The 27,040-nt window shown below is 39.7% G+C and overlaps 1 protein-coding gene across 3 annotated transcripts in view; it reads left to right on the top strand.

The window, feature by feature from the left end:
• Positions 1–27,040, top strand: part of TLE4 (TLE family member 4, transcriptional corepressor) — a 155,349-nt gene that overhangs the window by 33,700 nt on the left and 94,609 nt on the right. For all 3 annotated transcript variants that reach the window (XM_060014588.1, XM_060014590.1, XM_060014589.1), the window contains exons 5-6: positions 174–236; positions 17,207–17,281. In XM_060014588.1, coding sequence (XP_059870571.1) covers positions 174–236; positions 17,207–17,281 — 138 coding nt within the window. The remainder of the gene's footprint in view (positions 1–173; positions 237–17,206; positions 17,282–27,040) is intronic.

The raw sequence follows: 27,040 nt of genomic DNA, 5'->3' as shown, positions 1-27,040 counted from the left end.
TTTTAATGGGCTTGCTGATGAGAGTTTTCCTCTTCCTTAGGAAATCCGCCAGCCAGAATATAAAGTGTGTTTTAATATCATCCTGTTAATATTTCGGGAATTTGTAACCAGCTGACTGTTCTCTTTATTGCTTTCCTTTCCTTTTTTTTTTTTTTCTTTTCTTTTCTTTGCAGGCAGAGATTGTCAAGAGGCTGAATGCTATCTGTGCACAAGTCATTCCTTTCCTGTCCCAAGAGGTAAGGCAGTTGGTTTCAAGCACTGGGCTGGAAGGTACCATTTCAGTGGTTTTGCAGATAAAACTGACTCCTTGGCCTCGTCTGTCTCTTGGTGTTTGTATTGCACATTTCTAAGATCCAGTGTTCGCATTCCAACTTCTACACCTTATTAACATTCAGTGGAATATAATTGTGTTTATATAATGGAGTTATTTTCTAATGTGCTAAGCAAAATTCAGTTGTTAAATCTTTTGCTGTCATTGGACTATGTAGTGTTGCTCAGAATTATGACTTTGTCATAATGGCATCTAATAGGGGAGATTGAAAAATTGCCCGGAAGCCAAGAGCTTGTTCTATACTTTTGTCACTGGGCATTAAGAGTTGCCAGAAGATATATCAAAAAACCTTTACATAGTAAACAAACTGATGTAACTTCTGGCTGGCAACTTCTAAAAAGTTACTTCTTATTACCTGATGAAGTCTTTACATTGTGGGTGCATTTGGGAAAAAGACACAAAAGATGGACTCAGTGGACTCATTTCTCTGAGTACCACAGACTTCACGCCTCGCCAAGCCCCCACGTGCAGCTCACTTTGCTTTCTTCTGCTCCCACTAGTGGAAGTGTGCACGCTGCCCACAGGTGCATACATGGTGGAATGAGGAGGTGCATTTCTAGTGCATGGTGGCTTTTTTTTTTTTTTTTCCTCCTCTGCTTGCTTGCTTGCTTGCTTGCTTTTAGTAGTTACAAATTTTAGGTGCACCAGCTGGAGAGAGAGAGTTTTTGCTTCTGGACTACTGAATCCTTCATTTGCTCAGGTAAGATCAGCTGTGAGAAGGAAGAAGCTAATAAATGGAATAGCTGCACGTCTTGCAGCCACAGTGCTTGGTGTTGTGGGCTGGAAGGCACCGAGGCATTTCCCTCCTTCCCTTCAGTTGTGTCACTGCTTTTCAGGAGAACGGTTCACCCGCCTGCCTGCCAGTGGGCATGCGCCGAGGTTAGCATGCAGCCGGTATTTGAGCGTTCCTGTGTGTTATAGATATGTGGATGGATCCCTATCTGACTTCTTATCTGGTCTGAGCTGGGTTAGACCTCAGTAACCATGAGGAACTTTCATGGGAATATATCCTTTGAGGGCGCTCATATTCACAAACCGTGGACCTAAGTTAATATCCTGAACTCAAATGCTCTTCTGGATCACAAACAACAAACGAAGTCTTTCTCGTCCTTTAGCTGTGACCACAAAACCACTGCCCACTGTATTCCCAATTACTTACTTCTGCTCAGGATTTGCTTGTTGACTAGACTACATGGAGTGCTGAAGGAGAGGCAAGGGGCCTGTTTGCATTTCTTTAGAAGTCTGGCTGCCCTTTGCCTGATCCATACCAGCGTGTATTTCTTCTTACTTTAAGCAGCTCTGCTTCATGGAGGTGGTGAATGGGAAGAATGTGTAACCCACCATGCTGTGACCAGGCTGAGGCGTTGTTCCCCAAGGCAGAGGGAAAAGTTTGAATTTTCCCTGGGGGGGTGTTAGATTGTAGGCTTCTGAAGACACAGACTCCTACACATAATCACCAGTACAACTTACTCCCATGGCATTTTTGCAGGATCTGTGGGGTTATGTTCAGATGTGGGAGGAGATCTTGGGGTGTTGGTGGAGCTAGCTGATTTGCCAGTAGGTCGTTTTCCCACATGAGTTATGTTGTTTGTGTGAGCAGGCCCGGTAGGAGCAGACTGTAATGGTAGTGGTGCTGAGCAAGACTGGACTGGAATTAATTGGCTAAGGAAGTCGCACCCTGTGGAGGAAAGCCGTGGGGAGGTACTGGCAACTCCTTTTCTGCCTTAAGCTGGGAGGATAGGCACCATAATCTCACTACTTACTGTTTATTTCCCCAATACTTTTGACATTTCTTGGTTGAAATCCTTGACATGTGTAATGGATGACCTGTGTCATGGTTTTCTAAATGCTGATGCTGTGTATATCTTTTCTTCTGCTTGCTTTGGATTTAATTGGCTCTTCTGTTTTTTAGTTTCCTAAGGTGTGTGTATATCTTTTAATGTGTGGGCAACAGACATGTTTGTTGCCCCGTCCAGTGCGGGCCTCTCGGATGTTTTGTGTCTGAACCCTGCCCACCTTGTTTCCTCTTCTGGGCATTCTGTGAGCATCGCACTACTTGCCTCTACCCTGAGGCAGATGGACTGTACTCTGGAGGGAGGGCAGGAGGCAGGTTATTAGAGGAAGATGAATTCTATTTCCTGTCTCTTCAGAGACGTGCAAAATCACTGTTGCATGACTGCAAGTGTCACCTGGTGCTAGGACTGAAGGCTCTTAATCTGATCTTTTAACACTGGCTCTCTGTGTGACAGTCTCACTGCCAGAAGGGCAGCTGCGGCATTAGAATTTATTTTAAAATCTTTTTTTTTATTTAATTTTTAAAAACATCTTTATTGGAGTATAATTGCTTTACAATGGTGTGTTAGTTCTGCTGTATAACAAAGTAAATCAGCTATATATATATACATATATATATATGTATATATATATATATCCCCTCCCTCTTGCGTCTCCCTCCCACCCTCCCTATCCCACCCCTCTAGGTGGTCACAAAGCACCGAGCTGATCTCCCTGTGCTATGTGGCTGCTTCCCACTAGCCATCTATTTTACAGTTGGTAGTGTATATTATGCCCATGCCACTCTCTCACTTCATCCTAGCTTAGCCATCACTTCATCCTAGCTTACCCATCCCCCTCCCCCTGTCCTCAAGTCTATTCTCTACATCTCCGAATTTGTTCCCGTCCTGCCCCTAGGATCTTCAGAACGATTTTTTTCCCCTTAGACTCCGTATATATGTGTTAGCATACGGTATTTGTTTTTCTTTTTCTGACTTACTTCACTCTGTATGACAGTCTCCAGGTCCATCCACCTTGCTACAAATGACTCAATTTCGTTTCTTTTTATGGCTGAGTAATACTCCATTGTATTTATGTGCCACATCTTCTTTATCCATTCATCTGTCGATGGACACTTAGGCTGCTTCCATGTCCTGGCTATTGTAAATAGAGCTGCAGTGAACACTGTGGTACATGACTCTTTTGGAATTATGGTTTTCTCAGTGTATATGCCCAGCAGTGGGATTACTAAGTCATATGGTAGTTCTATTTTTAGTTTTTTAAGGAACCTCCATACCGTTCTCCATAGTGGCTGTATCAATTTACATTCCCACCAACAGTGCAAGAGGGTTCCCTTTTCTCCACACCCTCTCCAACATTTATGGTTTGTAGATTTTTTGATGATGGCCATTCTGACTGGTGTGAGGTGATACCTCATTGTAGTTTTGTTTGCATTTATCTAATGATTAGTGATGTTGAGCATCCTTTCATGTGTTTGTTGGCCATCTGTATACCTTCCTTGGAGAAATGTCTATTTAGGTCTTCTACCCAGTTTTGGATTGGGTTGTTTGTTTTTTTGATATTGAGCTGCATGAGCTGCTTGTATATTTTGGAGATTAATTCTTTGTCAGTTGCTTCATTTGCAAATATTTTCTCCCATTCTGAGGGTTGTCTTTTCATCTTGTTTATGGTTTCCTTTGCTGTGCAGAAGATTTTAAGTTTCATTAGGTCGCATTTGCTTATTTTTGCTTTTATTTCCGTTTCTCTAGGAGATGGGTCAAAAAGGACCTTGCTGTGATTTATGTGATACAGTGTCCTGCCTATGTTTTCCTCTAAGAGTTCTATACTGTCTGGCCTTACATTTAGGTGTTTAATCCATCTTGAGTTTTTGTGTATGGTGTTAGGGAGTGTTGTAATTTCATTCTTTTACATGTAGCTGTCCAGTTTTCATAGCACCACTTACTGAAGAGGCTGTCTTTTCTCCACTGTATGTTCTTGCCTCCTTTAGGTGACCATATGTGCATGGGTTTATCTAGGTGCTTTCTATCCTGTTCCATTGATCTATATTTCTGTTTCTGTGCCAGTACCATACTGTCCTGATTACTGTAACTTTGTAGTATAGTCTGAAGTCAGGGAGTCTGACTCCTCCAGCTCCGTTTTTCGTTCTCAAGATTGCTTTGGCTATTCGGGGTCTTTTGTGTTTCCATACAAATTGTGAAATCTTTTGTTCTAGTCCTGTGAAAAATGCCATTGGTAGTTTGATAGGGATTGCATTGAATCTGCAGATTGCTTTGGGTAGTATAGTCATTTTCACAATGTTGATTCTTCCATTCCAAGAACATGGTATATCTCTCCATCTGTTTGTATCATCTTTAATTTCTTTCATCAGTGTCTTATAATTTTCTGCATACAGGTCTTTTGTCTCCTTAGGTGGGTTTATTCCTAGGTGTTTTATTCTTTTTGTTGCAATGGTAAATGGGAGTGTTTCCTTAATTTCTCTTTCAGATTGTTCATCATTAGTATACAGGAATGCAAGAGATTTCCATGTATTAATTTTGTATCCTGCTACTTTACCAAATTCATTGATTAGTCCTAGTAGTTTTCTGGTAGCATCTTTAGGATTCTATATGTATAGTATCATGCCATCTGCAAACACTGACAGCTTTACTTCTTCTTTTCCAATTTGGACTCCTTTTATTTCTTTTTATTCTTTGATTGCTGTGGCTAAAACTTCCAAAACTATGTTGAATAATAGTGGTGAGAGTGAGCAACCTTGTCTTATTCCTGATCTTAGTGGAAAAGTTTTCAGTTTTTCACCATTAAGAATGATGTTGGCTGTGGGTTTGTCATGTATGGCCTTTATTATGTTGAGGTAAGTTCCCTCTATGCCTATTTTCTGGAGGGTTTTTATCATAAATGGATGTTGAATTTTGTCAAAAGCTTCCTTTGCATCTATTGAGATGATCATATGGTTTTTCTCCTTCAATTTGTTAATATGGTTTATCACATTGATAGATTTGCGTATATTGAAGAAACCTTGCATTCACGGGATAAACATCACTTGATCATGGTGTATGGTCCTTTTAATGTGCTGTTGGATTCTGTTTGCTAGTATTTTGTTGAGGATTTTTGCATCTATGTTCATCAGTGATATTGGCCTGTAGTTTTCTTTCTTTGTGACATCTTTGTCTGGTTTTGGTCTCAGTGTGATGGTGGCCTTGTAGAATGAGTTTGGGAGTGTTCCTCTCTCTGCTATATTTTGGAAGAGTGTGAGAAGGCTGAGACTGTCCTCAATTCTTTTCATTCTTTTTCCTTTATTCTGTTCTGCAGTAGTTATTTCCACTATTTTATCTTCCAGGTCACTTACCTGTTCTTCTGCCTCAGTTATTCTGCTATTGATTCCTTCTAGAGAAGTTTTAATTTCATTTATTATGTTGTTCATCATTGTTTGCTCTTTAGTTCTTCTAGGTCCTTGTTAAATGTTTCTTGTATTTTCTCCATTCTATTTCCAAGATTTTGGATATCTTTACTATCATTACTCTGAATTCTTTTTCAGGTAGACTGCCTATTTCCTTTTCATTTGTTTGGTCTGGTGGGTTTTTACCTTGCTCCTTCATCTGCTGTGTGTTTTTCTGTCTTCTCATTTTGCTTAACTTACTATGTTTGGGGTCTCCTTTTTGCAGGCTGCAGGTTCGTAGTTCCCGTTGTTTTTGATGTCTGTCCCCAGTGGCTGAAGTTGGTTCAGTGGGTTGTGTAGGCCTCCTGGTGGAGGGGACTAGTGCCTGTGTTCTGGTGGATGAGGCTGGATCTTGTCTTTCTGGTGGGCAGGACATGTCCAGTGGTGTGTTTTGGGGTGTCTGTGAACTTATTAGGATTTTAGGCAGAATGGGTGGGGTTGTGTTCCTGTCTTGCTAGTTTTTGGCATGGCGTGTCCAACACTGGAGCTTTCTGGTTGCTGAGTGGAGCTGGGTCTTAGCGTTGAGACGGAGATCTCTAGGAGAGCTCTTGCTGATTGATATTACATGGGGCCGGGAGGTATCTGTTGCACCAATGTCCTGAACTCGGCTCTCCCACCTCAGAGGCTCAGGCCTGACACCTGGCCAGAGCACCAAGACCCTGTCAGCCACACAGCTTTCAATGGCTCCTTCCTCTCTCTGCTTCCCCATGCAATGAATCTTCTTTTTAAAGCCAAGACATCTTTGAATGCCATGTCGGAAGCAAGGTCCTGGAGCAACAAGCCACCGTGTGCGGCTGACTGCAGGCAGGACATCTAAAATCTTTTTATTTAAAAGGTAAATGATTGTATTTAGAGAAAAGAAAAACATTTCCTGAAGACTAGTGCATAAGCTACAGGACAGTGGTTGGAGGGGTTTTTTGGAGTTTGGCAGGAACAAGAAGTAAATTTACAGACATCTAGATAAGTCTGTTTTTAATTTAGCTCCCATGTGCTGACTAATGTACCTGCTTAATATTGCTTGTGTCTAGTGTACCACAGTTTCTAAGATTAAAAAAAATATGTACTGAATGACAGCTGTTGAACAAATTTAGTTTTAACTGCAAGACATTTTCTGGGGAAGTAAGTTGTATAATTGTAGCTCAAGGACTCGAAGTGTGTCTGTGTATGTAACATCAGAGAAAAGTATTTTCCTATTAGATCTCACCAAAACACTTTAAAAAATTATAGCCAATATCTGTTTTAGTGATGTGCTTATTGCACTTGTGTACAACCACTTCCAAAGTTATTGCCAACTCTTTTCATTAAGTGAGTAATTGTCACTTACAGTTCTTAAAATTTCACAGGATCCTTAAAATCAGGATTTAGAGAAACCTAGTGAGTGAGTCCTCACCTGTCTGAAGCTGTTCTTTTCTCCCACTTGCTTTTGGCTTCTAGGGATGGGTAAGACTTTTCGGAATGCTGCTGCCCTCAGATTTCTTCTGTAAAAGGCAAATCTCAAAGCAGTAAATGGGAAGTTCTTCTCTGTCTCACTTCAGGTCTCATTCGCTGAGGAGGAACTCTAACCAACTTCCTGTTGGCAGTTCCCTAAGCAAGAGATGGCCAGGGATGATGACAGTCACATCTGGGTCGAGTCCTGGCTTCCGTGTTACAAATTGCATGGCTCACTATAACCTAGTTAAGCTGGGTGACCTTTAGCAAGTGATCTGCCTCTTTAAGCCTCAGTTTCCTCATCTGTAGGATGAAGTTAATAATAGCATGGAATGCATATGATTGCCGTGAGGATTCCCTGGGATTGTCTGGTGCAGCTTAGCACATAGTAACCAGTGGCTCCTGAGGTTGGCTGGCAGTAGTACTGGCTGCAGCAGCAGCAGCCGAGAAGCCCAGAGTTCCCTTCTCAGAGGACCTGGAGCCAGCCCTCCCTCCCCTTTCTAGTCATTGCCCTTTGGAAGAGTGTGTATTGTTTATCTTTCTCTCTGATGTGCTTATAGGGGAAAAAAGTATCAATTAAAACAACCCAGGGCTGTGAACTAGCTAAAAATCTCCATGAGGCATATTAGGTAGCCTCAAGGGTGATTCTCTTCTAGCTCCTAAAATTAATTTTCCAATTTAGCAAACGCCCGTCTCTCCCCAACCAGCAAGCAAAGATCCAAAACATGACAACTCTTCAAGGTGTTCGCGCTGTAGAGTTCGCCTCGGAAGACACAGTGATTTTGGATGGGGTCTGTGTTCTACACACATTGTGATCTAAAAGAACAAATTTCTCAGTCTAGTTGCGGGACTGGCTGTTTTCAAAGTACCTGGTGGCTTAGTTGGAGTTAGTTTTGTTTTTTCAAGTAGTTTGTGTGGATGGGCTCTGTATCAGCGATTTCAGGATATAGCATGTAGACTCTTAGACCTTAGTGAGCACTTAGCAGAATTGAAGGATGCCAGTAAGTACTGACTTATCTCCAGTGCCCCCCAGCCCCCCTTTCCAGGAACATACCTTTAGGGCGATTCTAATGTAGGTTGAAAACTATGCACCACTTGTTACACCCTGGCAGCAAGGCACGGTGTTCCTGCTAACTTGGAATCAGACCAACTCTGCATCTTACTGGCTTTATATTGGGAAAGTTGATCTGTGAGTTGTAATACTCCTGTAGATGGTGAGAGTAACCCCATTTTTACAATGTGTACTATATGTATTAAAATGTAAAGCACTTCGGATAGTAAATACCAGTTTTTGTTGTTGTTGTTTTTAACCTTTTCTGGGAAATGAATTTTATTCCAGCTTATTTTGGGTCCCAAGACATTTGGAGAGGAGGGAGGGACTCGGTAAAAAACTGGGAAGAGTTGAAGGTAATATATGTGAATGGGCGGGCTGGCTGGCGGTCTTCCTGTGAAATAAGCTAGGCTCGCAGCTCCAGGGGCTGCTTGCAACAGTGGGTGGTTAGCTCCACACAGATGATCTTTCAGAAGGGCAGCAATATTTAATTTTTTTGGAAAGCCTGTAAGTATCGTATTATCCTGTTAGATTAAGCATTAACTAAATGTTGGGCACTAGCTGAGGGTCTTACTTAGAGGACAGTTGTGCTTTTTGAGGACAGTTGTGCTTTTTGTACTTTTTTTCCCTTGGGTTATAAAATAGTTTATTTTTGAGATGGGCAGGGTATGGTTTGTGGTGACTAACAAGGTTTTCTTAAGATGTTTGAGAACTTCAAACCCCTAATAGGCTGTAGGTCAGTAATGTATTACACGATGGTGACATATTACGTCATAATTTAAAGTCTTCTTTCCTCAGAGTACCATTTGTATTTTTCAGAAACTTGTTGCTCCCCTAACAAGGAGCAGAGTTCATTGGAAGAGTTATGTTATGTGTGAGGCAGTGTGATAAGAGCCTGAGGTTAGGCAGACTTGGGACCAAATCCTGGCTTAGCCACTTGCTTCTTTTATCATGTTGAACACAATACTTTATTTTTCTGGGCTGCAGTTTCCTCATCTGAAAAATGGGATACCTGCACTGTAGGGTTGTTATATGAGGACTAGTGATAATGTGAAAGACCTAGCTTGGTATTAGGCTGCTTTAACAGAGATTAAAGGAACAGTGGTTTAGGCAAAATAAAAGTTTGTTTTTCTCTTACATAACAGTTTGCATAGAAGCAGCTGTAGCTAATTTGGGGACTCCACGATGTTGTAAACTCAAGTTCCTTATATATTGATGTTCATCGTCCCCAGCATCACCATGTCCTGCCCCAGCCAGCAGGAAGGACGAGAGAACTTGCGCTTCTTCTTTGAAGGTCACGGTGTGGATGATGCTCACATTGTTTGCTCACTTTGCAGTGGCCAGTGCCTACTTACTTGCCCATAGCCAGCTGCAAGGAAGACTTGGAAATGCAGTCTTAGTTGAGGATGCCCACCTAAAACTTAAACTAATGTAATAGAAGGGATATCAAGGGATAGCTAGCAATTGCTTCTAGACACAGTGCTGTGCACAAAATAAAAATAGTGAGCAGCATTATTATTACCAGTGTTGATTTGAAGGGAAGTCACACTGACCCAGTGGTGTATCTTTATGTGACAAACTCTAGCTCTGACTATATAATCAGCACAACATGTATTTTAATCTATCACGTAAAATATAAAATAATGCAAAGTTCTTGTTATAGAAGTCTCTTCCAGGGTCTGAATTGTAGGGAAAAAGAGTCACCCATCAGGCATTCTTTATCATTCATACATGCACAGGGGATGAAAAGGAACCCCCATGAACAGTGATAGGCCCTGTGGGCCATCTAGGTCTAGATACACAGCTTATGTTTATGCCCATATTTTTAAAAGCACAAAGATTTTTGAAGACCCCTCTCAATTGAAGGATGGAATATAGGCGATCACTCATAGGACTGCCATATTTTGTAGTAGACTTGCTGGAAGGAACATGCTGCTTGAAGCTGAAAAAGTTATTGTTAAGGAAACTGCTTCTCATAAGTGGGACATTTGTGAGTCCTTAAGTTATAGTTCTTTTCCCCTCATCTATCTCAGACATACTCTTTTATGCATATGTCTTGTCCTCAAACTGGAGAACATGGGATCAACATTTTTGACAGTCTGCCTCCCCTCCAAATCATGAAAGATATATTGGATAAGTCACTCTTGGTTTTGTGGAATTTTAAGACATCTCAGAAAAAGTAGCTCAGGTTCATTGCTTTGCAGCATCAAACTTGATCCATTTTTAATGTCTTGGGCCTAAAACCATTTCCAGCCACAGCCTGAAGTAACCTGAAATGTATGTACCTTACTGGACAGGGTGAGAGAACAGAAAGTGGTTCCTTATGACCAATGGCTTCCTAATTCCCATTTATCAAACCCATGGTCATCGTTAGATTTGGAGAAATGGCATTATCCATCTTTAACCTTGTTTTCAGCAGGTCGTTACAACTAGTTTCTAGTCATTCAGTGCCAAGGAGGTGATGGATATTGCCCTCCTCCCCTAGTCCTCTGCAATTCCATAGCTAAATTTTCTTGTTCCTTGAGTTCTGTAAGCAGAAGCAGGCTTTTTGGAGGCTGTGGAGGAGCCCAGATTGGAGTGAGCACTTCTTTTTGCCTTGCATCTGTGAATATTAACAAATGAAAAAAAAAAGAATTCAAATCATTCTTTTGAGCATGTTTAACCAAAGTTCTCTGATGATTAGAATTTTTAGGAGTGAAAATTTTAAGCCTTCTTTCTACTTTTATTCTTATATTTACCTAGAGAAACGGGAACATTCCAACTTAAATTCTTTCTAGTGCAAATTTAATTTTTAATTTTAACTAACTCAAAACTGTGTTTTTATTGCCTTGTTAGCTTTTCTAATGAGCAGTAGTTGTGTTTTCTCCAGAATTCTGTAGATTAATTTGGGTGTTCTACATTGCATTTAAATAGTAGAAAATAATACACAATTACATAGTAGTGATAATGTGTATTTAAGTTCCAGTAGGCTAAGATAGCCAGTCAAGTCAATGAACTTCTATTTTGGACTTTGCATAAATTTGGTCCTTTTAATTTGATGGAAAACAAACCCTTTCGCTGTGTTATGAGATACGGTTGTAGGTCAAGTGCTGTTTATTTGGCACCTGGCTTAGTATGGCACTGAATTATTCTGAACCACATTTTGCATGTGTAGAATAATCATGAAATAGAAGTTGAAAAATGTGATCAGTCACTTTCATATTGTGCCTTAGGGAGGAAATGAACAAAATACAGTGGTTACATGCACCGGTGGTAGTGTTCTCGCCTCATAATGGCACCAGGTTAACTTGTCTTACTGCTGTTAACTTTGTAAGGAATCAGTGGCTCATGAGAACATGGTTTGATGTAGGAGAGCTTGGCTGAAAGCACCAGAGGTCCCCTGATACGTATGCAGTGACACCCGTAAGACCTGAGATCATTCATTAAGGGCCAGCAGCCTTTACAGGACACGTCTGCTTCCCAGCCAGGCCATTTCATCAGTGTTGGTAATGTGTTCTGACAGTGTTGTGTATCTAAGGAATGTCCTAAAGTGACTAATACACCTGGAGTGGGGCTTTAGAGGATTTGGACCAGTTTTCTAATTTTTACATTGGGCGGCCTTCCATTTAAAATGTTTTTTCTCACAATACTGAGTGAGGCATCAGAGAGCATAATCCTGTCCCAAGTTCCATGGCTGACAGATTGACTTGTTCTGCATGGCCGTGTGTTTGGTTGACAGTTGGATATTTGGTGAGATCCTTATGGCCTGCTTCCCCTCAGGAAATGAAAGATGGTTCTCAGGAAGGAGAACTTTTTTCTGCAGGTTTAAATGTGGGCCTCCTTCCAAAGGCAGCAGTGCCAACTCTTATCTGTATGTGTCTAAAAACATTAGTGTGTATTTGAGAAACTGAGTCATTTCTTTGACTTTCAGTTAGGTAGTGGTTGGATGATTATTATTGGACTTAAGCTTTAAGGTACCTTAAGTTAGAGCTGCATTGTCCAGTACAGTAGCCATAGCCATAAGTAGCTAGCTAGATTTAAATTAAAATTAATTAAAGTTAAATGTGGTTAAAAATCCAGTTTCTCAGTCGCACTAGCCACACTTTGTGTTCAATATCCACCCATATGTGGCTAGAGCACAGATCTAGAACGTTTCCAGCATTGCAGAAAGTTCTGTTGGAAAGCTCTGGACTTGTAGAGCTTATTGGACATATCAGTGAAGAATGCCTTGCCTGCACATGAATGAGAATGAAGAAGACAAGGCCAAATGGTCAGTACGAGAAAGCCTCGGGCAGCATTTCCCAGGGTGTCTCCTGAGAGCCTTAATCCCGAGCTCCATAGCCAAAGTTGTCTGGAAAGGCCTGCACACATCTTCACCCTCTTTCGAGATTCGAAGCTCTGAGAAGGCGAGCAGTTTGCCAGGTATTAGCCAAATTACACCTTGTGAATTTTAAAATTGTATTTTGTATAAGTAATAACCTAATCTCTTGTGGGCCTAAATAACATTTCTTGGGATACCATTTAGGAAAGACTGACTAAAAGAGTTTTGGTTAAATTTATAGCTCATTTGTGTTAGTAAACTTGGTAGACTTGCTGGAAAAGGCTCTGACTTAATGGATGTGGAGTGACACTTCTACTTGGATTTGATCTGCTCAGGATCAAATTGTGTCTAGTCACATTGAACACAGCCAGAGGAGTAGCCAGAAGGATGAGCGAGTCTCCTAAAGCCAGTGACCTGGGGATATTTAACCTGGAATAGAGAAAGTTGAAAACATGCATTATGCCATTTTCAAATACCTGAGGGTGCACTACTGTGGAGGAGAATTTAGAGACAGAATCGTGTGGGAAGTAGTTAGGGAGCAGTCTTCTCTCCTCCTCCAGCCACTCATTCTTTCTCTTCCTTGATAGACAAGCTTCTTTATCCTTCAGGAACCTTATCCAGGCTGTTCCCTTTGCCTCCAGTTCTTTTCTCCCTGCTTTTCACTCGCGGAACTCTTGCACATTCTTCTGGTCTCAGTTGTCCGACCCACTTCCTTACGGAATCTTCCTCCAACCCTAAGACTTGATTAGATATTTCTCTGATGAGTGATTTCGTAGCATCCTGTCATTGTCTTCATGGAAACTATCCTGCAACTGTAATTACAAAGCCTCTTGAATGTTATTAATTCACTGTCTTGTTCATTAATCCTAGTTCCTGCCACAGTGCTTGGCACACAGTAGGTGCTTAATAAATAATTGAATGAATGAATAAGAAAACAAAGCCTTTCCTTGATGCCCCAGGAAATGTGCTGACCGTTCCTGCCAATAATCTTCCCTAGTCCTTTAAATCCTACATTCCTGTATTGTAAGACGCTCTGTGTGAATTGTGTAAGGAGGGGGGCCATTACCTCTTGCTCACTTTTGCATTTCCACATGTCAGGATAAGAATTTTAGTTCATTTTGCATATCTGTCCTTACTACCCCTATACTACCCCTGTCAATAAGAGGGATTTTAAAAAAAAATTGTAAGTTGTGATAATAGTTTTTTAAATTAAAGTTTTTATTACAGATACCAGATCTACTGCCATGCCTCAAAGTATTGGCATGGCAGTACTGTCCTTGTAGTCTCTTCTGAGAAACATACGTTCAACATCTAAGGTATATATATATTCTAGTGGTTTGTTAATGCCAGTTTCTCAGCAGGCTTTGTTGGACTTATCATAAGCTTATATTGTTTTAGTCTCTTTCGTGTGGAAAAAAATATTCTTAATACTTTGAACAAGTGCAAAAAAGTTATTTTATGATGATGAAAGTAAGTAGGCAAGTGATTTAACGTATAGATTTTCATTTTACTGGTTTTTTTTTACAACCATGCTTGTATTCCTTAAATCACAGTATTTTATTGAGATGTAATTTATGCATCATAAAATTCACTCATTTTTTTAGGCGTACCATTCAGTAATTTTTCGTAAATTTACAGAGTCGTGAAACCATAATCAGAATCTAGGTTTTTTGTCCGTTCGTTTGGATTTTTTAAAATTACAGGTCACAGTATTTTAAAGAATACATATTTGAGGTTTTATTTCTTTAATTTTTTCTCTCCTCCAAATCCCAGTTAGAGGCCCCTCTCTCAGAGACCCTTGGCTTGTTAATGTACTCCTAGTGGCACTTTATTTGGTGGTGCTGGTGGAAAGTTCAGACGGGGAACTCGTATCTGAGTGAGCAGCTTGAGCAATGAGAGCGGCCACAGGACTCTTCCTCCTGCAGATTTACCGGGTCTAGAGTGGCTGTCACCACTTGTGGTGAGGCCACAGAGGAGACCAGCAGGAAGTGGGAGAGGAAATGAGACGTGGGTGGAGCGGGAGGAGAGGGGCGGATGGGGAAGGGGAAGAGACGGCAGACTCATGGGAAAGCCTTCACAGTTCTAAGAAGATGTGAAAAACTTGCCAGATTTTCTGAGTCAGAGAGTTTATATGTTGAAATTTGAAAATGGAAGAACAATGCCTCTTTGGGTCCTATTGCGAGAGTACTTTAGGGCTTCTTCTCCTAGTGTTCATTTTTTTCTTTTGGGATCATTTGCCCTTCTTCGTGCTGCTTCAGTGTGTGGTACAGTGTTACTTGTGGCTGAGTGAGCAATGTCCGAGTGTTTCTGGTGCTTTCAGAGCACAAGGGGGGAGGAGGCATTCTTTGCCTTAGGGAGCTTCCGTTCAAAAAGTCCTTAAGCACCACATGATTCACGGTTGTAAGCAGAAATAGGGAAGTAAAATCCTGAACTACAGGTAAAGTTCAGATATGGTATTAGCCCTTGGCCATTGCCAGGAGAGAAAAGGAAGGAGCTGAATCATGACTTCCATTGTCATTTTAGCTTTTTAGCAAGAGTTTCTATAAAAGTATCTGATGTCAGTGTTAACGGTTCACTGGTGGGTTTCTGGTTTTCTCAGTAAATGTACTTGATTTTAATGCCAAGTCAGAAAGATATCCCCACTGCCTAAGGCATCTTTGCTCATCTTGGCAGTTGGAATCTAGTTTATGAAGCAAGAACTGAGCGATCTTCGTGGTAGAAAGGCCCTAACTAGATGTATTTTCTGCATTTCTGTCTCATGGAACTGTTCTTTGAATACTTAATGTAAAGTAGATGATATTTCAGTAATATTGAGAGGTATTTAAGTAATATGCAGAAATGGCGGAGAGTAAGAGCTTTTAAAAACTTTAATTGAACGAATGGATGTGTGAATGGAATGAGAGGTATGCATGTTGAATAAGTGTACATGTGTTCTTTGGCTTTCAGTTTCATGGAAGTTTTGAGCAGCCATTGTTGAGTGTTGGAAAGTAAAAGGTAGAAAATTCCATAAAAATTTTTGTCCATAAACTCACTTTGAATATTAGATAATTCCCAGAGTCATCCTACATGCTTTTTGTTTGTTTGTTTGTTTTTTCTGCTTTCCAAGTACTGCTAGTTTTCACTACCCTGACAACCAGATTTGTCCTAAATCTAAATACGAGCTCTGTGCTTGGCACATGGTAGATGCTCAATAAACATACATGGTCAGGTTGGCTTCAAGAGAGAACAGCTATTACTGGCCGTTTTATCGATTATACCTCTCTGTTCCTTCTAGTGTTTTCATGAATCTTTAGGATTTTTACTTTCAGAGAAAGAGGAAAATGAATTATTTCACTTCGGTAAATATTTTATTAAAGAGTAAGGATGGTTGGAGATATCTATTATAAAGATTTTGGGGATTGCTTCTGAAGCCCTTGTTTTGAAACAGACTCTTAAAAAAAAATCAAGGTATATAGTTTAATGATCAGAGTCCATTAAAAGTGTAAAATGCAGTGATCTGTCATTTGACAGTTTTCCTTGCATTATTAATAGGCATAAAATACACATTTCTATTAGGAAATCAAGGGTGAAAACACCGCATGTAGATAAACTAATTTAAAGCAGTTTCCTTTCCCATATCACCTCCCCCACTACCCCTACAGAGCTGGGAAGTGGAAATAGTGGCCACCCTAGTTAATCCCAGTAACTGTATATTTGGGGGCTTTTCAATGTAGTACCAGGTATGTCGAGGGGAATTGCATATATAACTGATGGCTTAGCTTTTTCTGTGTATTAAGCAGTATGATAGTTGAGCTTCGTACTCACTTCCAATCAGTAGAGAATGTTAGTACATTTCTCAGCTGGGATCAACCAAAACAAGTCTCTTCCCAGCCACAGAAAGGAGTACCTGTTTCACAGCACAGTCTCTGGCTCTTCATTCACTAAACCAAGTTGAAAAAAGTACAGAAGAGACCTATTTTAGACTCAATTTGAGTGTGTATGTACTAGAGTGTTCAAGTGTATTTAGTTGGGAATAATATTTACATTTTGGGGGTACTGTATAAGCACTTGTGTGTGTCCAGATGTGAGTGCCTTCATGCAGAGAGACTTCTGTGCTATTTAATTTTTCTGATATTACTAAAATTATTAAAATCAGATCTTGCTTATTCTCTTTAGAACTTAATCGTGGTCAGAGGGATTTTCCTATGCTGTCCATCCTAAGTTTTCAAAAGAAAAATAACTTAAACTTGTAGGTTTTAGTTTTCCTATTGCATTAAAAAAAAAATACCTGAGGTCCTTAAACTTTACTGCTGGCAAGAGTTGTACATTTTTAATATCTTTTAAATATGCAGCCCTTAATGACAGGAATGAAATTAGCGCTTTTTTCACATTTACAGAAGAAATGTAAACGTTGAATTCTATATGTCCTTCTAGTGTCTTCTCTAACAGATACCAGGTGGAAACTTAGTAAGTACTTGCAGGCAATATTTTCAAAGCATGTCTTATGTAAGTGGCAGAGAAAAAGACAAAGAAAGCAGGTGAGATGGGTTGTGTTGTTTTGTTAGTATTTGCGGAAGATGTTGGGTCAACGTGCACCACTGATTTGAAAGTAAAATTTAAGTTGCTTCTATCAGTTGTAAGGGAGCATCTTTCATGGGGGCGCAGGGATGATCCCTGCAGTTGGATGTCCAGTTACTTCTCAGCACTGTAGAGACAGAGGTGCCCTAGACATTTAGTCATCCACCACCCAAGAGCTTTTATTTGAAATATGGAGACCCCTGAATCCTGTTTTGCATGTAATTAAAGTTAGAGGACATGTTAGGAAAAGCTGTTCTTGACTGACTAGAAAACAAATAATTGTATTCTGTTTCTGATCTTCATTTATAGCACCAGCAACAAGTGGTGCAGGCTGTGGAACGGGCCAAGCAGGTGACCATGGCAGAGCTGAACGCCATCATTGGGGTACGTGGCCTTTCCATTTTAGCTCTGATCATCGTAGTGTTTGTTATCAGCTCTCTCTTGCTCTCCTTTTAAATTTTGTTCAACCAAAGGGGCAAAAGGCAATAGAGGACCACAAAGTGAAATGAAGCACTTTGCCTTCAATCTCACATGAAGTTTGTCAGGAACTGTGGACATATTCTCACCAATTCAAGTTGACAGTGTTCCTGAAAAGTTTCCCCCTAAGGAGGCTGGGTAGTTCTTTTTCATAATACTTCTTTCCTTTGCAATCAGCCTCTGTTGCTAGCCTTTTGCCAGTAAAAAGACACACATTGCCCTGATGTTAAAATGACCTGATTTCTTTTATCTTTCCTCAAATATCGAGTATCTTAATACCATTTTTAGTGAAATAAAATGTACATTTTCACATCTCCCTGCTACTCTTCCTCCCCTGTGGTGAGTGGTTCTTTAAGGACTAGTGTCCATTGGTAGTAGAAATAATAGATGAACCATACCTTTTTGCAAAATCAGCGGGCCAGTTGGAAAATCCTTCCTAGTACCATTAACGTTGCATAGAAATCCTGCTGGAATTCATAGGTTTGAGCAATCACTCCAACTCCACTTATATTTTTGTTCTTCCCGATTAAGGTAACCAGTAATAAAATAAGGTGCTAAAACTTAGAAATAATAAAGGCAAAAAATCTTAGCTGAGAAAAGCACAATATTCACTTCTCTGTTTATGCAGCTGTTAGAAGCAGTTCCTTAGGTTATTCTAATGAAGACACTACAACTGTACTTTCCTCTTTCTGCCCCCTCCCAAATACTTGCTTTTGTGTATAGATTATACACAAAAGTCTTCTCCCTTTTTTCTTCCTCAGTGTATCAAACACACTTTGAAATGCTAATTATTCCATTTACTTTCATTAAAATTCAAATTGCTGAGTGAAGATGCAGATAAGGGTCGCCTGATAATCAATCTGAAGTGAAGATATTGCTTCAATTATGCCTCTGTCTTTTAACAAGGAAATCAGACCTCTGGGATGGCTGCCGATGGTGGTGGAGCAATAGTCTGATTGCAGCTTGTTTTTAATGGCCTATTTTGAGCTCTATTTTCTGTCCCTCTGACCACAAGAAAATACCAGTAGTAAATTAGAAGACATAATAAATGGAAAAGAGTAACCTTTATTTCCTCGGAAGTGTCCTTTGGCAAGAAGAGGCTGAATCAGAACAAGCCATGTAGAGACTCATTTGTTGTATATTTTCTGTGTTGAGGGGGTGGTAGAGAGATGAATACATTTCACAATTAGTTTTTATTTCCAAAAATTCCAGAAAACGGCAGTATAAAAGTTTCTTTTTTTAACGTTGAGAAAGCTTTAATTTTAAAGTTAGTGTATATGTATATACCAGCTGTGTTTGCTTGAAGCACATGTTGTATTCCTTTTGGGATATACTTCGATTACCAAATCTCCCAAGGTCACTGGGGATAGAACCTCCTTTTCTCACCCACTATGCAGTCTGCTGTCGAAGGAGAGAATACATGGGTGAGGACCTATAGAAGAGCTGCCTGGGTCATTTCTGGCTTGGTGTTTATTTTTGTATGAACTGCTAAAATACACGTAGCCGTCCTACCTTATGTCTGGTTGGCAGCCCTTTCTAGGAAAACAGAATGCTTTTATGTTTCTTTTTTGAGTCTTATTAGTTACTGTCGGTACAGTGGTGAGATTAATCTAAATCAGAAACACATTGTTTTGTGTTGGATGTTGCTTAAAAATATGAGGGAAGATGTAAAAGCAGAACAGTTCCCTTTCTTTGATCACGTCAATATATTTTTAATACTGTTTTATATCTATTTCATTTGCATACTTTGTTTTGAATGGGATGGCAGATGGCCTTTTCTCAGGGAGAAGATGATTTATTAGACTGTAGCCGAGTAACTGACAGACATATTGTGTATATATGGATTTAATTATTAAAACAAAGCTAATTTAATTTGGTGACCTAAAAACTTATTTGAAGAACTAACTCAGAGCTGCATGCTATCAAAGCAGCGTGTGCTGTAGTTGGTGGATCTGGTGGCGATTCCAAATTATTTGTATCTGAGCAGAAAATGGAATCAAAATCACATCATCTGACTGTTCTGCAAAACAGATTGCAGAAATAGAAAAAACAAACCCAGCAGTTTTAGGGAGCCACAAACCAAGTGAGGAGGAAAGAGCCCCATTACGCCGAACTCGCTTGATGCATTTCTGTGGCTGCTGTTCTCTGTCTTTGTCTGTTTCAGCCCTGCTTAGTGCCTTGGGTCCAGTAGTTTTCAGTTGTAACATTGTGGAACTTTAAATGCACCTGCTGTTCTGTGTCTGGTTAGGCATGGCTGTGTTGTGAGGTGGTGGTATTTTGACCTGCTACCAAAAGTGATGAGAGGTCAATTTTAGATTTTTGTGACTTGATTTTTAGGTAGTCGTCAGTGATTTTCTGCACCCAGGGAATGAAAGTTTTCCTCCTGAGAGGCAAAGACCCACCTAAGCCCCTGCAGACCTTCATTTATTTCTCACTGCCTATGTGTCTGTTTTATATGTTATGCACACCATCCAGACAAGCACAAATGTTCCCAAATTTAATGAAATCTGATGAAGCACCTTTTTTAACTCTGCAGTATTATTCTACCTTCATTGGTAAATGAGCCAAACCAGTGATCCATGCAGTTTAAATGCAAAAAGCTGAAGTGAGCCCGAAACCTGGAGAGGCGGCTTGTTCTCTTGACAGTAAGCTAGTTGTGTTTAATGGAATGAAACACAGTTATAATGATTTCTTTCACAGGTCATGTTCAGTTTAAAACTGTTGATAGATAGAAATAAGTTAAATATCATTTATCTTTTCTTTATAGGGGAAAAAACCCAGGAAAATGCCTGTGTTGTTTTCTATAGTTAATATTTTGTTTTGAATTGTTCGTATTTCACATTTCCTTGAAGCTTTCCCGGAGTTCCCTCAAATGGGCTGTGGGAATGTTATGCATCTAGTTAGATCTTGTCATGTGTCCTGCTAGCCACTGTGTTTTTAAATTAGAATCTCTATAAGATCACACTGTTGGAACAACACACAAATTGTAGTTTTAAATCAGTAATATGATCTAATTAGAAATGATGTTTTCATTTCCTGTATTACTAAATTGAGTCATCTGACTATCTTAAAATGCTTTTTAAATCCATTACACTATATAATCAGCACATGCTGTGTGAATGTGGTTATGTTTAATAAAGGAGGCTAAGTTGGAACCTCATGAGAATTTCACCAAAGAAACTCCCATTAAGAAAAAAGTTCTGTTAGTACAAACATTGGAAAAGAAAATGTTTGGCTTGTAAACATAGAAAATGGGGTTCCTTTGGATTCCTTCCCCCTCTTTTTTAACCTCTTTGAGGAAAGAAATGATAGAAATGTGCATTTTTTAAAAAAGTACACCCCCTTAAAAAATCCTTAAGAACAGGTATGCCATGGTGGTGTAGGAAAATGCAGTTTAGCACAAGAAATGCTGAACCTCAATTTTTAGCAGTGACATTTTAATGATAGGAAGTCTGCAAAATTATTTGCCATCAATTGTAAAGGCAATAACAAGCCTTGGTGGTTTTTCACACTCTCTGTGTTAAGTGCTTTCAGAATGACAGCGTAAACTGTGTTAGAGAACTCCAAGGAAGTAAAACTGATTAAAATGTTCATGCTTGAATGGTGCTGATGGAATAGTTCATTTGGACTTTCTCTACCTCCTGCAGCTCAAGCTGAAATATTAAAATTCAGTGGATTTAAATCTCTCTCCTCTCAGCTCAGGAAAAAAACATTACATTTTAATAGGTTTTAAACCCATAATTCATTGGTTTGGAGCAGCGCTATTAAATCTATTTAAATATTACTTGTATTACTAAGGCAGTGATTTAAATGACTGTGCCTTTACCAGCCTATGTGTTTGAGTTAGTTTAAAAAAAGAAAGACAATACACTTGGGGTTTTTTTCCTTCCTCTTAGCATTTTGTTTTATCGTCCTTGTCCTGTGATTGGCCCTTAAATTGTGTGTGTGTGTGTGTGTGTACACATATATGCATTTTAGATTGGCATTCTGGCACAGGGTCTTGCAGTATGACAGTTTTTAAATGGTACATCCCTCTTTTTCCATTATAGATTTAAAAACAGCTATTTTAAGTTTCAGAGGCATTTAGATCCACCATTGTGATAATTTCCCTTGTTGTCTTTATAAACTAATTAGGCAAAAAAGCTGAAAGATATAAATATGTGTATATATTAAAACGTGTGTGTGTGTATGTGTTTTCCCCGCCATTACATCACAGCCTCTAATGGCACAAAGTTTGAAATAAAATTAAAAATAGAACTTCACTTTTTTGACAAAAGCAAAAATGTGTGAAGTATCTGAGAGCCACATTTTACCTCTTCTGTGTTTGCTAATAAAGGGCTTTCCAGAGGTGTTCTTAATTTTGCAGTAGTTGTACTCTTCACCCTTTTTGGGCACAGATATCCTGCAGTGCAGAAACCGTATTGTCCTTCCTTGGCCCACCTCATACCCTCCTTATCTGCCTTTCTCTCTAGTCATTGCCACAACAACATGTTTTCTGTGGCTTGACAACACCTCCCCTCAACTGCACTGGGAAGCTCTTTCATTTCCCCAGGGCTTTTTGTGGGGAGTCCACTCCTCACTTAGGCGTGTGCAGCGTAGAAGAGTGAGGGAGTTTCTCCTCACCATGGGGTAATCCTGGGCTTATATGTGAACAGTCAGTGGAACACTCCCCTCCTGCCCCTTTGGTGGGCAATTTTGAGATGCTTTCTGCATACAGTCCTTCACAGAGGGGTCCCAGCAGGATGGAGTTCAGTTGCCTGCAGTAGTGATCAACTACCTTGTTTTGAGTTTTTCCCTCCTTCCCTGATCACTTTCTTCAGGCCCCACTCCTGTTTTGGAATCATTTTTCCCGATTAACTGCAGCCAAGCCCCGTCCCTCCGCTTTCCTGGAGAATCTAAGATGCTCAGTATTTGACCTCATAGGCCTCAAGCTCTTTAAGGGGACTCTGGTGTAGGTAGGCAATTGAACTCACATACTACAATCATAGTTTGTTGTGAGCTCTGTGCATAAAACATGTTCTTTAACGTCTCAGCTTTTACGTTGTTTTTTAAAATGACTACTCTTCAGTGAACTTACAGGTGAGCTTCTCTTTCTTGTTGTTCTGATTACTATCGGTATTTTCTAAATGTATATTATATGGAATAAACTAAAAAACAAGCTATAAAATAGATTTCTGTTATATCAGAGATTGTTATTCCAGCTTTGTTACTGTCTTTACTCAACAGTGTGCCTGGAGCTTAAAGACTTCATAAAATATGCTTGCCACTGACTACATGGTGTACATAGATTGGTGGGATAAGGGTTGGAGGTGGAGGGTAGAGGCTGGTTTTCTGCAGTTGTAGGGCTCTGTTTACCTGCTCATCTAAGCCAAAGAAAGCAGTTTTAACGTCGTTCTACACATTCCTCTATCTTATATTGGTATGTGTGCCCCCTCACTTTTGGTTGTTTATTTATTTTTTTAACTTGTTCATTTACTGTGGATCGGGGACTGTGTTATTGAGTGATGTAGTCATAATCTAATCTTTGTGCTGTAATTTGATGAGGCTCTAAGAGGCCGTAATTTCCCTTCTCTCATATCTAAGACTCTCATATACTTAAGTAATTTTTAAACCCTGTCTCTACTTCAGAACTCCCTAAAAAACCTAGATAAAGAACAGGATTTCTAATCTGTGCTTACTTTGTACACTCTGTTAATTTGTTACAAAGCTTCTCTAGAAGAAATTTCTAGAAGCTAGTCAGTTTTGTTTGTTCTTAATTGTTGCTAACCTGAAGTGCTACTGTTTTGCTCCTGTTGAAGGGGGAGCCCTCTCTCCCTCCTTCCCCCTAATAAATGAGTTTCCATAGCTCCTGGTAGATTTAAGCGCACAGTGTTACAGGAGTTGCAGAATGTGTCTAGGCGGGTGCATCTGACCTAGCTTAAAGCATGTGGGCTTTGGGCTTCCACTAAGAAGAAAGTGGAGTTTCCCAGAGCTGTGCATCTGCATTTCATTCACACCAGTGCACAGCAGGCGGAGCCTGTGTAGGGGTCCAGAGGACTGGTTGGGAAGTGTTACACAGAAAAGCAGGTTTCACTCAAGGCAGCTTGCAAGTTTGCACGTTGTTATCCCTTTTTTATTGGTTAGTGTGGTTTTTTTTTGTTTTTTTTTTATTTGTTCCCATTTTGCTTCCCCCTTTCTAGTTCTCTTACTGACTTCTTCCCAGTAATGTTTCTACAAGCAACATCAACAACTCCCATCTAGCCAGACCTTTTCCCGCGTGGACCCAGCCTGCCTTGTGTCCCTCAAAGCTGGGAGAGAGGAGGCAGGCTCCCCCCAGACAGGCAATTAAAGGATTGATGACTTAGGCTAAGTTTTAAGGACTGTTGGTGTGTGTTTTCCTCAAAGCTCCCTAGCATATCATTCTCCCTAAAAATGCATTTGTGACCTTATCTCCTAAGGACTTTTGTGAAAAGGTTAGAACCTTTTATAGAACACTAAGAATAATTTAATGATTACATCTACTCATTCATTCATTCATTCATTCATTGCAGCCCATTAAAGGGGCACATTTAAATATTTTTTAATGTTTTCTGAAACATATTCTGAAATGATCCTCAGATTACATTTAAATCATCTTACTAAGGTTTTGGTGTTTGCAAGCTTTCTGATTTTACATTTTACTACACATAAATCAACCTTAATTAGCACATTTTAATTTCAATAAAACTTCAGTGTCCAAGGATAGCAGAATAAGGAGAAACAGGTAATAGAAAATGTGGTAAAAATGAGGCTGCATGCATTTCTAAATTTGTATTTTTTTTATTTGGAATTGGGAGCAATACATATTCATTATTAATATTCTGTATATTTTTAAACATTTATCAAGGTATAATTTACATAAAGTAGAATTTACTCTTTCTAGCTCATAGTTCTGTGAGTTTGACAACCCAATATAGTCATGTGACTGCCACCACTGTCAAGGTACAGACTTTTTCTCTCCTGCCTTGCCCTGCCTCCCCAAATTCCTTTGTTCTTTGTAGTCAGTCCTTTTCCCTACCCCACTCCCTGGCAACTGCCCATGCTGTTTTTTCTCCCAAAGTGAGCCTTTTTGAGAATGTCATATAAATATATATATATGTAGCCTTTTGAGTTTTCATCTTCAGTTAGCATAGTGCATTTGAGGTTTGTCTATGTGGTTGCCTGTATCAGCAGTCAGTTCCTTTGTGTAGCTGAATAATATTCCAGTATGGATATACCAGTTTATTTAGCCATTCACCCCTTGAAGGACAGTTGGGTTGTCTCCAGGTTTTGGTGTTTGTGAATAAAGCCTGAGTAAATATTAACATACAGCTTTTTGTAAATTTTGTAAGTTTTTCCCTAGAAGTGGGATTGCTGAGTTATATGGTTAGTGTATGTTTAAAGTAACTGACACACTGTTTCCCAAAATGACCATACTGTTTTTCAGTCTTCACTAATATGTATGAGAGAACCTTTGTTCCACATCCTCACTAGCACTTGGAATGATAGGTTTTGGGAGTTTTTAGTCATTTCTGATACGTGAATAGTGGTGCTTGTGTTTTTGTGCATTTCCATAAGAGCGAGTGATGTTGAGTGTCTTTTTATGTGCTTATTTGCCATCTCTATATCTTCTTCGGTAAGTATCTGCTCAAATCTTGCCTATTTTTCTTGAGTCAGTTATTTTATTTTTATCAAGTATTTTGAAATTTTAAAAAAATATTCTGGACATATGTACTTTATTTTGCAAATATTTTCTCCCAATCTGTAGTCATCCTTTAATTTTTTTTGATAATGTCTTTTGACGAGCAGAAGTTTTGAACATTGATGAAATCTAATTTATGAATTTTTTTTCTTTAGAGTCCTAACTTTTGACTCCTGTTGGTTCTCAGTAATCTCTGCCTCACCCACAACCACAAATATTTTCTGTTAGGTTTTATTCTAAAAGTTTTATGTTTAGACCCATGATCCAGTTTGAGTTAATTTTTGTTTATGGTGTGAGATACGGGGATATGGGTTGAGTTTCTTTTCTTTTTCTTTCCTTCCCCGCCCCCCCCCCCCCCAGATGGACATTCAGTTCAGTTGTTCCAGCACCGTTTGTTGAAAAGACTGTCTTTTCTCCATTCAGTTGCTGTGCATCATTGTCGAAAATCTATTGACTATATTGTGTGGGGTCCCTTTTCTGGACTTTATTTTGTTCCATTAAACTGGTGTCTGGTTTTTTGCCAATGACACGCTGTCTTGATTTTTGTAGCTTTCATTATTGCTATTCCCCATTCCATTTTGCAGGTTTTTTTGTTTGTTTTGTTTGTTTGTTTTTCTTTTCTTGGTTGCCTTCTTTCCAGTACCCCTCAGAACTCAGGTCCTTAACTGTCAGTATCCAAGAGATTGGCTGATGGATGAAGGGGAAGAATCCAAGCTCAATAGAACAACTTTCTCTCATTTAAAAAATGGTGTCTGTTCTGCCTCTAGACTGTTCTCTCAAGGGTGACTGCTTCTGCCATCTCCCCCTGGTCCCGGGTACTCCTTCTGCTAGTCTCCAGCGGCCTCCTCCTGGTAGAGTTTCTTGTTTGCACATTTGTCTTTCTGTTCTTCATTCTGTACACAGCAGCCAGAATGATCTTCTTCTAAAATATAAATTGGATCTTTTGCTCCCCAGCTTAAAGCCTGTCTCTGATGGCTGCCCATTTTGCTTAGAATGAAGTCTGAATTTCTTACCATGGCCCACAAGTCTCTGTGTGTGCTGACCCTTCACCCACCTCTCTGATTTCACATATCCCTCACTCGATTCATGTGACTTTTAGCCACGTTGGTCTCTTTCTTCTGTCCCTGGATATCCCAGGCATCTTCTTGACTGAGGGATTGTGCACCAGCTCTTCTACCTTCTAGAACCCCCATCCTCCATGTCTTGTCATGGTCTTCCTCATGCTCCTCCTTAAAATCTCAGCTCACTGTTTACAGTAGCCAGGACATGGAAGCAACCTAAGTGTCCATCGACAAATGAATGGATAAAGAAGATGTGGCACATATGTACAATGGAATATTACTCAGCCATAAAAAGAAACGAAATTGAATTATAATTAGGTAGGTGGACCTAGAGACTGTCATACAGAGTGAAGTAAGTCAGAAAGAGAAAAACAAATACCTATGCTAACACATATATATGGAATCTAAAAAAAAAAAAAAGGTTCTGAAGAACCTAGGGGCAGGACAGGAATAAAGACACAGACATAGAGAATGGGCTTGAGGACACGGGGAGAGGGAAGGGCAAGCTGGGACGAAGTAAGAGAGTGGCATGGACATATATACACTACCAAATGTAAAATAGCTAGCTAGTGGGAAGCAGCCCTCAGCTCAGTGCTTTGTGTCTACCTAGAGGGGTGGGATAGGGAGGGTGGGAGGGAGATGCAAGAGGGAGGGGATATGAGGATATATGTATACGTATAGCTGATTCACTTTGTTATAAAGCAGAAACTAACACACCATTGTAAAGCAATTATACTCCAACAAAGATGTTAAAAAATTAAAATCTCAGCTCAGATATTATCTCCTGAGAAAGGACTTCCCTGGTGGCAGATTTTAGTAGCTCTTTCACCCAGTTCATTCTCTGTGCAGTAGCCTGTTTTATTTTCCTCAGAGCATTTACCATTTACTTGTTTATGTGTGTGTTAA

Source organism: Delphinus delphis, chromosome 6, assembly GCF_949987515.2.
Source record: "Delphinus delphis chromosome 6, mDelDel1.2, whole genome shotgun sequence".
NCBI lineage: Eukaryota > Metazoa > Chordata > Mammalia > Artiodactyla > Delphinidae > Delphinus > Delphinus delphis.
The sequence above is the reverse complement of the archived record's forward strand: the minus strand, read 5'-3'. Positions and strand labels throughout refer to the sequence as shown.